Here is an 11,691-nt window from a genome sequence, read left to right as displayed (position 1 = left end):
GCCGACCTAAAAATATAAGCTTCAAAATCCTACCATGCTCAAAGAGTAAACAAGAAGATTAGAAGATAAATAGAGAACCAAAAGTAGAGAGAAACTAGTGCATCCTATATGCTAGTTATGAAGAAACCCAAACAAGTAACCCACCATGAGAGACTAATAAAACCCCAAACCCACAATAAAAAAGAGAAGGAAAAAACATAAACTTAGATTTGAGATTGAATAAACACGGGTAGCATACCAACAGATCTGAAACCAAAAAGCAGATCTATAAACATAAAAACTTAGATCTACAAGCACATAGACTCAGATCTACAAACACATAAACTTAGATCTAGCCAAAGTGGGAAACAGAGGAAATGCCCACTAAATTCATATGATATTAGTACATTCTGATGGCATAAATGACTGCAGACTCAACATTTCAAAAGATAAAATCAATATATTCAACCATAATGATATGGAAATACCTACATACACTAACTAAAAATGACAGGAAAGATTAAAGCAAATCCAGAAATTACTTCTAAAAAAATCTAAAGTAAATCTAGAAATTATTCAACATTCATTACAATTACCTTAGCCTACAACAGAGTATAGATACGAGTACTAATATACATACAATGAAGCAGAAATGTCCGTATGAGAGTGTGCGTGAACGTATATGAGTAGCGTGAAGGCTAACCTGGCTTAGATTTCTTGAGACCGCCATTGCCATTCAAAACAGCTTCAGGCCTCCCTCTTTTGCGGCCAGCACCAAACTCCATTTTAGTACCAGGATCCCGGAGAACCTAGAGAGAGACAGACAGAGAGAATCCACGAGAAAGTGCGAGAAGATAACAGAGAAAACGCTCAGAGAAAGGGAAAAACCTAGAGAGAGACAGACAGAGAGAGAGAAAGGGAAGAAAGGGGCGGGGAAGAAGACTCTCGAAGAGGGGAGCATTTGAGGAGCTTTTATAGTTAGGGTTTTGTGGTGTGAAACGGCGCCGTATTGGTTAGGGATGGGGGTGGATTAAGGGGTTTAAAACGGCATCATTTAACATGGCCTAATTAAAAATTTTCACTTAATATTTCAATTTTACATATAATTCTATTAACAATTTAAAATATGAAAAATTAAATTTAAAATGTTGTAAAATTTTCATTGCTTATGTATTAGTATATAGTTCGTTTAAATTTTTTCACTTAATGTGAAAATTTTGCATAAAATTTTATTAACAATTTAAAATGTTTTTTCTCTTAAATTTAAGTTTTAAATTTTTCTACTTAATATATCAATTATACATAAAATTATATTAAGATTTTAAAACGTCAAAGAATAACTTAAATGTAATCAATAATTAATATCAAGAAAACATATTAAAATAAATCTCACACCTTAAAAATCATAAAATAATCCACCAACAAACAATTAGTTTTTTTTTCTTATATTTTGTAACTTTTTATTTAAAATCACCAACAAACCCCTTGTTAGTAAACATCTTTAAATATATCCTTCGTGGTTTTTCTCTTGTATGCAATTATATCTTTTTAAACATCTTTAAATATTAAAAAAAAAAACAAAGTCATTAAAAAATTTGTGTTAATTTAGAAGACATAAATTTTCAGCATATAAGGTATTTAAATTTTTATTAATTATGCAATTATAATTAAAAATTCCCTTTGCAGGAACATTTGTCATATATAGAAAATCTTGTGGCACAAGTTTCACAGAAGGAGTGGAAGATTGAACTTTTAGTAGACCTCGATCGACTCAACCAAAAGCAGTACAAGAATTTCAATGTCGTCTCTATTGAAGCTGTACAGGATGACACAAAATGATGGATCAAAGTAAAAACATCAAAGGACTCATATTTTAAACTGATGTTTTTGTTGGGCTCGTATTAAATTTATCACATGTGTTGGACTAAGTTATGTTTTGAACTAATGTTTTTGTTGGGCTTGTATTAAACTTATCACATGAAATTTTGCTAAAACTATCTATGTTATAAATATGTGTTAGACTATATCATATTTTGAATTAATATTTTTATCTTTTAATCTATACAAGCATGTAATTATTATACTACACTTAACTATCATTATCTTAAATATTTGCTAGATTTCACAACTTTTTCTATAAGCTTTAAATTATTGATTGAAATCAATTTTCTTTATAAAAAAAAATATATATATATATATATTTTTTTAAATAATTATTTCATTAAACTGGAACTACCTAGTGATATTAAATATGGCCAAATAATCAAAATATGATTAGTTAAGAAAGTGTCGCAATCAATTAGAGTTGTTTATTTTTATAAATTTTTTATATTTGACTCAATAATTCTTTTATGAACTAGATAAATTATTATTGTAAAATAATAAAACATGTTACTTATAAATAAACTTAAAATAACAACATATATTATTTTTTATATATATTACTTATACAAAGTATAAAAAATAATATACATAGCATATAAAATATATATAATAAAAGAATACATGTAAGTATATATGTAAATATATATATATAAATATTACAAGTATTGTGACAAGTTTAAAACGAGTCGAATCGAGTTTATACGAATATTGTTTAAGAGCCTAAACCGAATCGAGTCGAGATTATACGAGTTTTGTTCGTTTAATATTTGAACCAATATTAATGTTCACGAGCAACTCATTTATTAAATGAATCGAGTCCGAGTCGAGTTTATACGAGTCGATCTCGAATTGTTCACGAGCGGCTCTGTTCATTTAGAGCCTATTCTCACCATCCAAACTTCGTTTAAAAATAAAAGCTATTTAAAATACTAAAATAAAAATGATTGGAGGACCTCGGTGCTGCAGCCTGGGTCTTGGTCACCAACCCGAGCAGCATTTGGGTTCTCCTACATATTGCATGGTGAATGGTGAGCGTGAGGCCTAGAAATATCTATGAAACCGTGTATTGTTATTATTTCTTCAAATCATCTTTAATTTTTCATTTTTAAACATAAAATAGAATAATTGATTGCTGTTCACCTGACATTTTAATAAATTCTTATTGAAAATTTTAATGATATATTCATCAATTCTTGATCCGGCGACGGTATTTAACAGTTAACACTTGTTTTTATCTCTCCTGTCGGTATTTAACATTTCTTGCTAAACTGTAGTATATCAAAACGAAATCAGACGCTATTAAAAAGTTCCGGAGAAAATTCGACCTTTTGTACGAAAACAAAATGCAACCCGGAACGGGGGAGCTCGCCGTCGCTAGGGTTTTGTGGTTCACTCGAAGAAGAAATGTAAAGGGCCTATTTTGTTAGTACTCGTCTCTCACTCTCCGAAACTGTAAGCTTTGCCCCCAATTCTTTTTCCCCTCCTGTGCCTCCGTCTTCTTCTGTTTCCATTGCCCTTCTACATTGGCATTACTCTTCGTCCGCTATTCTAGAGCTCGGGAGGCGCTGTTTCTTTTGAATTTTTTTCCGTACAAATCGTCCGGATTGCTCCGTTTATAGGGCTTTATGGTTCTTTTTAGGGTTTTATTTATTTTTTGGTCTTTCTTTGCCGGGGCTTAGTGGATACTTATTTTGTACTTTCAATTGTTTTTGTGGAAAGAATGTATTTGTTTTCGTCCGGAATTCAAAGAATTTTCTTGGAAAGTATTTTCCATGGAAGTATCATCCACTTAAGGACACCGAACTATGATTAACACTCTAGATTTTCTGGGTATGCTTATAATTTATGGGATGAATATATTTTTCTGGGAGAGGTATCATGCAGTTATATGCTCATAAACCCGTTTGCGAGGTATCTATTTGTTTTGTTGGAATATGGTTCATTGCAGAGTTTAACCATGAAAAGAAAGAAAATAGTTCAATCTTCGTTTGGTGAATGCTCTGCTCATGGTTTGGAAATATTTATAATCTTTGCGGGAGTTTGAATATAGTAACCCCTGGATTCAAACGATCTTTCTATTCTACTGATTTGTGTTTTGTTTTGAGAGTTAAGCTTGCACAAGTAGGACTATATGCATCTATCTTCACATTTAGAGTAGGTTTAATGTTTTGGTCCAATAGTTTCAGTTGTTGCTTCATGTGGACTTTTATTTTGGAATGTAGTGTATTTCAAATACAGGAGTTTTTTTTTTCCCTCAGGTATTTCTATTACTCTGATTGGAAAAAGACTGATATGAGAATATGGTGGAAGCAGACAGAGCTGAGGATCTTGGATTTAAATGGGGTAAACTGAAAGGACGTGGAAAGAAAGGAGTTGGTGAAAAAGAGAAAATAGTCCACTTTTACCAATCTTTTATTTATGATGGCGTGGAGTATGGTCTTTATGATTGCGTTTATATGTACAACGAAGATGAACCTGAGCCTTATATTGGCAAGCTCATAAAAATATGGGAAAACCCTGACAAGACAAAGAAAGTAAAAGTTTTATGGTTTTTTCGCCCTCGCGAAATTGCATGTTATCTTGGGGTTGAAGACACAGCCGAAAATGAGTTGTTTTTGGCTTCGGGGGAAGGTGTAGGCCTTGCAAATATTAATCCATTGGTAATTATCTGGCATTTATCACTCTTTTTCCTGTATGTCCACTTTCTATTGCCTTAGTAGTGCTTCTGGGATGTAGCTGGTTCTTCTGCTTCTAATGCTAGACAGAAATTTTCAGGCAGTACAGAATCTAGTGTACAGTTATATATTAGAGAGGGCTGGTTTTTATTACTCGGAATTCTTTGTCTTTTGCTTTGAGCCTTTGAGGTTTTGGGAGTAAAAGTGGATTGCCGTGCCAGGAAGATAACTGTAGGTCTTAATTTTTTTCTAAAAACAAAAAATTTTGGGGATTGTTGTTTAACAAGCAGTTAGTCAATTTATTTGTTTGTTTTAATTTTGAATTGTAGATAAAATGCATTTTTTTATTAGCACACTTCATAATTTTTGATCATGTGTCTCTGCAAAAGATAATTTGGGGATTTTCTGACATTTTGTCACATCTGAATTAGTAACCACTTCAAAAGAACTTCAACACCTACATCAACAGAAATTTGAGTATCGAACATGTATTTATATATATTTTATATTTGGTATGATAATTTATAAGTTAATGACATAAAGAAATAAATTTATTGCCTCCAGAGGGTTTCAGCTGGTGAATCGGCCATTACTAATTTCTTATACAATAAATCAGGAAGCAATTGCTGGAAAGTGCAATGTTGTTTGCACTTCAAAGGACAGTAGAAATCCACAACCTTCAGATGAAGATCTTCGAACCGCTGATTTTATATTTTACCGTGCCTTCGACGTGGGGCGCTGCAAAATACTGGATAAGATGGAGGAGAAAGTCGCCGGGATTGAAGGTATTACTTTTTCTTTATTTCTTTCTTGCTCTTTTTTTTTTTTTTGAATTCATTGGGAGTCTTTTAGGTTCCAAATTAGTTGCTCATTGTCCTAATGTTTGATCAAGTTCTTATGTGTTCTTGGATTTGTAAATGTTGCAGTGAAACTTATATTTAACAAAGTGGATGTTCAGAAGCCCAATGTTCTCCCGAAGCTTTATTCAGACCGGAAAGAAGTTGGTGGAAATGCTCTAGCAAGTAAGGAAACAGAGGTTCATGCCAAGCAAAACCCATCTAATGAGCACATCAGTCTAAAGATTAATGGAGTTTCTACCGATGGTCTACAGAGAGAAAATGCTGATTCAAATGCTTCATTGGCTAAACAGAGATCTTCACTTGGAGAGAACCCTGCTTCTAGTATAGGGGGAGAATTAGATGAAACAACTAAAATGAATGATAGAATGGAGAATATCTCTGGTGACAGGACCAATTTGGAATCTAAAATTGAAGAAAATTTAGACTTAAAAGCTTCGTTTATTAATAAACAGAAATCTTCACTTAGAGAGCACCCTATTTCTAGCATAGGCGGAGAGTCAGAAATTTCCAACACTAACAGTAGACAGGAAAATATTTCGAGAGACAAGACTGCATTAAGGTCTGAAGCTGCTGTTAAGGAAGAGGGTCAGGTTGGTAATAATATTTTCAGAATCGAGGAGAAACTAAAATCTGCTCATGATCATTGTGAGCTAGAGGATAGGCCATCTAAGAAGGCAAAGTTTGATAGTTCTGTAAAAGTGCCAGGTGAAAAGAATGAGAGTAGTGTGAAGAAGTTAACCGTTGATTTGGATGGTAAAGATGCAAAGGCTTTGGCAACTATAACTGCTTCTAAAGTTAAATCTAGATTTGAACTTGCTAAGGATTTGCAAGGGGCTGAAAAAGACCTCTCCAAGAAGTTGAAACCTGATGAGAAATCAAAACTTTCTTATGGGAAGTTGCCTCAAGCATCTCCTAGACAGTATACAGATGAGGACAAAAAAATTGATCATAAAGTAATGGACGTTACCCGAAGACCAGATGCCGTAAGTTGTATCCCATTTCTAATATAAAGTGTTTTGTTTCACATGATTCTAGGTTGAATTGATTTAGTTTCCTACTTAATATTCTGACTTAATGGGTATTTCGGAATAAGGTTATGAATTGTCTTTATCATATATGCAAATATTTTGTTGTGTGTGTTTTTCTGTTTAAGTAAATGCATGGGTGTCAACTGTAGCCTTTGGATCCAGCAATATTATGTATGCCCCTTTAGCTCATCGAAGGATGTCTTTTAGTGCTGGTTTCGTTCCTTTTGTGACTAAGTTCTGTTCCTAACGAGATTTAGTTCTTATTTCTCATTTTCACTTGTTTACAGGATAAAAGCAGATGGTTTAGGGCATTTGTAAGTTTTTCTTTCTCTTTCCAATTGCATATCTCAATTTTCACTTAATTATTCTCCATTTCCTTCAGCATAAAATATTTTGAGCATTTTCTAATTATACAGAAAAGCCATAGAACATAAGTTGTTCCGGGGTCAAAATAAAAGGGTTTGCATTTTTCAAGGCCATAAAAGTTTTCTGGATATCTCATTTTCCCTTGTAACACCCACCACTTTTCCTTTTTGGTTCACCCCCGATTGACACCAACCCCACTAGAGCCCACCCCCTGCCAACGCTACCCCCACCCTACACAGCCCAGCACCAATGCATGCACTGCCCCACTCATGGTGCAACTTGAAAGACCCTTCTCTCTAACTCTCTTTCTTGAGTTCTTTGGCCACAATTTGCAGTGTTTTTCAGTTTGTTTGGTTCTGTTCACAATAGATAATTCTTTTGGCACCATCCAAATTATCAAAAACATTTTCAGCATAATTTTTTAGAGTCCCAAACACGCACGGGAAAACTTGTTTACAAAATCTGAAACTCTTTTATGCTGAAACGACACATAATTTAGGAGCATTAGAACTCTCTCTAGTACAAGGATTAAGCTACTTCTGGGCCTATGCTGCGAAAGACTAGTCAAGGTTATAATTGGAACCCAATGATTATAAAGGACAAGACTTCTCTCTCTTAGGTAATGTAGGATCTCATTCACCAACTCCTATACTCAATCCAAGATACATTCCCTCTTTTAAATTCCTGACATTCTGGTCAGGCCATTCCATCGTAGGTGATATGGCTCGAATTCCACATTTCTGTCTGGCGATTGACTTGAATACAATTTTGTAGCAACCTAAGGTAGCCCAACACACATGATTCTATATTCCAAAAAGACTAGTCAAGATTATGATTGGAGCCTTTAGAAATCATTATAAAGGACAATAAAAGATCTCATTCACCATCTCCTATACTCAATTCAAGGTATTATTAGAGAAACATGATTTAGCAGCATTAGAATCTGAAGTAGAATGGGGATGAGTTTAAATATATTTTCAAGTGAGACTGTTCACACTAATCTATGAATTGTCTATCATATCTACCAGCCTTGGGAAGACAGAATGAAAAGTGCTATTGAACAAGGAACATTGGTTCTTCTTCAAAATCTGGATCCGGCTTATACTTCAGCAGAAGTTGAGGTACTCCTGATTCTGGAACCTAGACTTTTCTTTTTTTGGGTTTGTAGAGGGACGGGGGTCTAGGAAAAATAGTTTTAAGTGTTTTTTAATTGTGCCATCTCGATAACCTAGGTAAACTGTTTTGCCAGGATATTGTTTGGCATGCCTTCAAGGAAAGTTGCAGGGCAAAGATGATTCAGCGGACTTCAATTTCAAGCCCTCACTGTGGTATGAAGAAATGTGCCTATTACTACAATAATATTGTCAAATATCTAAGCCTGCTCCCCCTGTCATTTCTTCGTCTATCTCAATCATGATATGGTAGTTATTGGTTTTGTAGGTCAAGCTTTTGCTATATTTAAAACAAGGGAAGCAGCAGAGATGGTTGTTAAAAAGTTAACCAAGGGCTGCCTATTGATATCGAATGGGAGGTATGTGTAAAACTAGGAATGAATCATCATGCATGATATCAACTTATTGGTGGTAATAACAGTCAAAAAATGTTTCCATCAATCATGATAATAATATTTCTTATGCTAGTGCTAATATTACTTTTTAGTTTCTTGTATGACCTTCTCCCTTTATGTGCCGATACTTTGGAGAATTTACCATCTTGTCTGCAACCAGTGTGTATGATGTGGACTTTCTGGCAATGGTTACTTGTCTTGTTCCTGATAACCTGTCATTGTGTTGTTATGAATGCACTTCTTGTCCAGCTAGCCTTTATTGTTGTGACATGGCTTATTGTGATATCCCATATGGTAAGGATAAGGGTAGGTGTTGTATGAGATTCTACATTGCTTGGGAAGGAGAAGTTCTTATTCTTTATAGTGGTTCCAATGAGGCTCTAATTGTATAATTGACTAGTCCTTTTAGAGTGTAGGCCATGTGGTTTGAGCCTTCCATTGGGGCTTTACAAATGGTATCAGAACATATCTCAATCATAAATGTGGCTACTTACGATGGATTGGCCCGATGAGGACGTCGGGAATTTAAGGGGGGAGATTGTGATACCCTCCATATGAAAAGGATAATGGTAGGTGGTGTATGAGATCCCACATTGCTTGGGAATGAGAAGTTCTTGCTATTTATAATGGTTTCAATGGAACTCTAATTGTATTATTGACTAGTCCTTTTAGAGTATAGGCCATGTGATTTAGGCCTTCCCTTGGGCATTACACTGCTTTCCATGTTGCCCGGTCAGTAGGCTGTTTTGGCACCAGTGTGACTGTTTTTGAAAGATTATTTGCCCTCCTAGAATCTGCCCTATCAAGTTTCTTATTTCTGTCACCCTGTACTTTGATTTTTGTATCTGAAACTAGCTCTTTATGTGTAGAGAACGCTTGCTTAATGATTTCTGCCTGTCTTGTCTAAAAAACTTGCAGGCCTCTTGTTGGAAGTATTGGAAGTCCTTGGTTCCCAGAGAAGAATCCAACTTTTTTTGGCCATTTGGTTATTGACAAACTCAGACATCAGATGCCAAGGGAAATGGTGCAATTCTTTTACTCTCTCTCTCTCTCTCTCTCTCTCTCTCTCTCTCTCACACACACACACGCGCACACACACACACACACACACACATTCTAAGATAAAACTTTTGACTTATATGTATTTTGGGGTGGTTTTATTGGTCAGAGAGAAGCTGTATCTACTTCGCATTGTTCTCAGCCTAACACAATTGAGTATGATATGGCCATGGAATGGTGCTTACTTCAAGAAAGATCAGACCTCTCTTGGAAAAAGTTGTATAAGGTCTCAAACTGATTGAATATTTCTCCTTTAACTGATTGATAGAAATTTTGCCTTTGCTATGATATGCCTATTTTCTTTGTTGTTGTTTAACTGGGTGTTATTTCTTTAGCAACAAGGGGAGGAGTTGAAAAAGCTTAAGTCAAGCCTCAAGTCCAAATGAGAGCTAGTGGCTTTGTGTTCTTCCTCTTCTTGGTAAGTACTTCCAACACAAAAGATCATTCTTCCAAGAATCCTATAGTTGTTTAGTACTTGAATTTATTGGCTCTTGTTGTTCTGTACAGCACCTCCATTTTTATTCAAGCATTCTGAATCTCCTCATCAGGAGGCACCCCAAAACAATGGAATTCGCATTCATGCCTTATCTGTACAAGAAGTCATCGAATCAGAGGGCTGCTACCATCTAATTAGTGTATATCAGTAATTATTTCCTTTGTATGCTTCTTACCAATTATGATCTTTCAAGTTTCTCATTTTAGTTATTTTTTCTTATAAAATAAAGTTAGTTACTTTCTTAGATAAGCTGGCAACGTGCATGCCCTCGGCATCTAGTTCCTTTACATTGGTAAGCGTATCTATTTGTGTCTTCAGACATTGTTTCTTCACTTCTACACGGGAGTAGTTATCAAATTCATATTGGGAATGTAAGGTTCTTGTGCTTAAAGATTCTGTTTCTTATTGGCGCCAAGCCATGGTCATTAATAGCTTTCCATGGATATGGTTTCCACTCGCATAAAACTTGCAAAAAATGGCCATATTTTAGCCATTTGATTTATTTTAACACGGTAGTACTTTTTGAAGGAGGAGGTTTAGCTGTCCTCAGAGTGAAGCATTCTGGAAGATGATTCTGGGTTGTTTGAGGTGCATCTGGAGTAAAAGAAATGATCTGAGTTTTGAAGATAATGAGGGAGCAGATCTTAAGGACTAATTTCTTAAAACACTTTTTTTTTTTTTTTTGTTATTTCTTGTGGGTGATTTCTTAGAACACTTTCCCACTGGATAGTTACTCATTTCCGTGGTTCTATTTCTAGTTTTCAGGATTCTACTGTGTTTTTTTCCATAGAAGGTGTTTCTCATGCATATACTTGGGCAACACCTTTCTTGATAATTAATTAACACACCTGATCAAGAAAATCTAAACATGCTTTTTTGTTTTTTGGCAGGAAGAAGGTGGAGTGCAGATAATCGAAGCAGATGTCCTGTTTATCAGAATTGAGGCAAATTTTGAGCATAAGTAAATATTTTTTGAGGGCGATCCTAGGGGGTTTGTAATTGCAGATCAAGCGCCTCGGCAACTTTTGGGGAAGCTAACTCATCACTTTCTATACCAGGTGGATCATGGATGGTGTAGAACTCTATCCTGTCTGCAAAGAAAATATAATAGCGCCACTGTGAACTTCTAATTTTATACTTCATTGGGAAGAGATTGCCGATTTTCCTGTAGTTCAGCTTTCCAAATTAAAATTTGCCTTTTCTTTTACATTAATGGAAAGTTGGTTCTCATTTTTTATTGTCTAATTAGCTCAACTATCTCCTTTGACTATTAATGCATTAATACTCTCTTCACCTTTCTTGAGCGTATAAAGGGTGGAAGTAGACACTGGAGTAAATTTTATTAAATGTCGTTGTTTTTATTTTTTCACTTCGTGAATTTTATCAGTTTTCAGTGGCTATTTATTCTCACAAAAGGGCGAAACAAACTATTTGATAACCCGAAGATATTGCATTAATCTTTGCAATTAAATAATAGCACGAAGACAAAATTCATATTATATCAGTGACTATATATATTTTTTAAATTCTTAGATATTTCAAAAATATAAATAATGTGAAATTAAAAAATATCTTTTACTTTAAATTATGAGTTTGAAAGATAATAAGCTCAAACCTTCTAGGCCTAATTCATCGTTAAAAGCTTTACAAGATGAGGTTTGGATAATGAGTTGAGATGAGATAAAAGTTAAATAAAATATTATTTTCTTAATATTATTGTTATTTTAAAATTTAAAAAATTTAAATTATTTATTATATTTTAAGTGAAAATTTTAAA

The 11,691-nt window shown here is 34.3% G+C and overlaps 1 protein-coding gene across 9 annotated transcripts; it reads left to right on the top strand.

The window, feature by feature from the left end:
* Positions 1-2,815: 2,815 nt before the first annotated feature.
* Positions 2,816-11,283, top strand: LOC122318498 (protein ANTI-SILENCING 1-like). Of its 9 annotated transcripts, XR_006244849.1 has the most exons (14): positions 2,997-3,315; positions 4,122-4,523; positions 5,155-5,323; positions 5,465-6,381; positions 6,714-6,740; positions 7,821-7,913; positions 8,042-8,120; positions 8,218-8,323; positions 9,278-9,383; positions 9,528-9,644; positions 9,754-9,836; positions 9,926-10,053; positions 10,160-10,206; positions 10,805-11,283. XR_006244849.1 is itself a non-coding variant. In XM_043135906.1 (12 exons), exons 2-11 carry the CDS (start codon positions 4,164-4,166, stop codon positions 9,802-9,804), a joined length of 2,025 nt encoding a protein of 674 aa, XP_042991840.1. In that variant the 5' UTR covers positions 2,816-2,891; positions 4,122-4,163; the 3' UTR covers positions 9,805-9,836; positions 9,926-11,283. The 9 variants fall into 9 exon arrangements, 3 of the variants coding, with proteins under 3 accessions (XP_042991840.1, XP_042991838.1, XP_042991841.1); XR_006244848.1 differs by lacking the exon at positions 10,160-10,206; XR_006244846.1 differs by having other exon boundaries at positions 10,160-11,283.
* Positions 11,284-11,691: the final 408 nt, after the last annotated feature.

Source organism: Carya illinoinensis, chromosome 8 (assembly GCF_018687715.1).
Source record: "Carya illinoinensis cultivar Pawnee chromosome 8, C.illinoinensisPawnee_v1, whole genome shotgun sequence".
NCBI lineage: Eukaryota > Viridiplantae > Streptophyta > Magnoliopsida > Fagales > Juglandaceae > Carya > Carya illinoinensis.
Note: the sequence above shows the minus strand (reverse complement) of the source record. Positions and strands in the feature narration are given on the sequence as shown.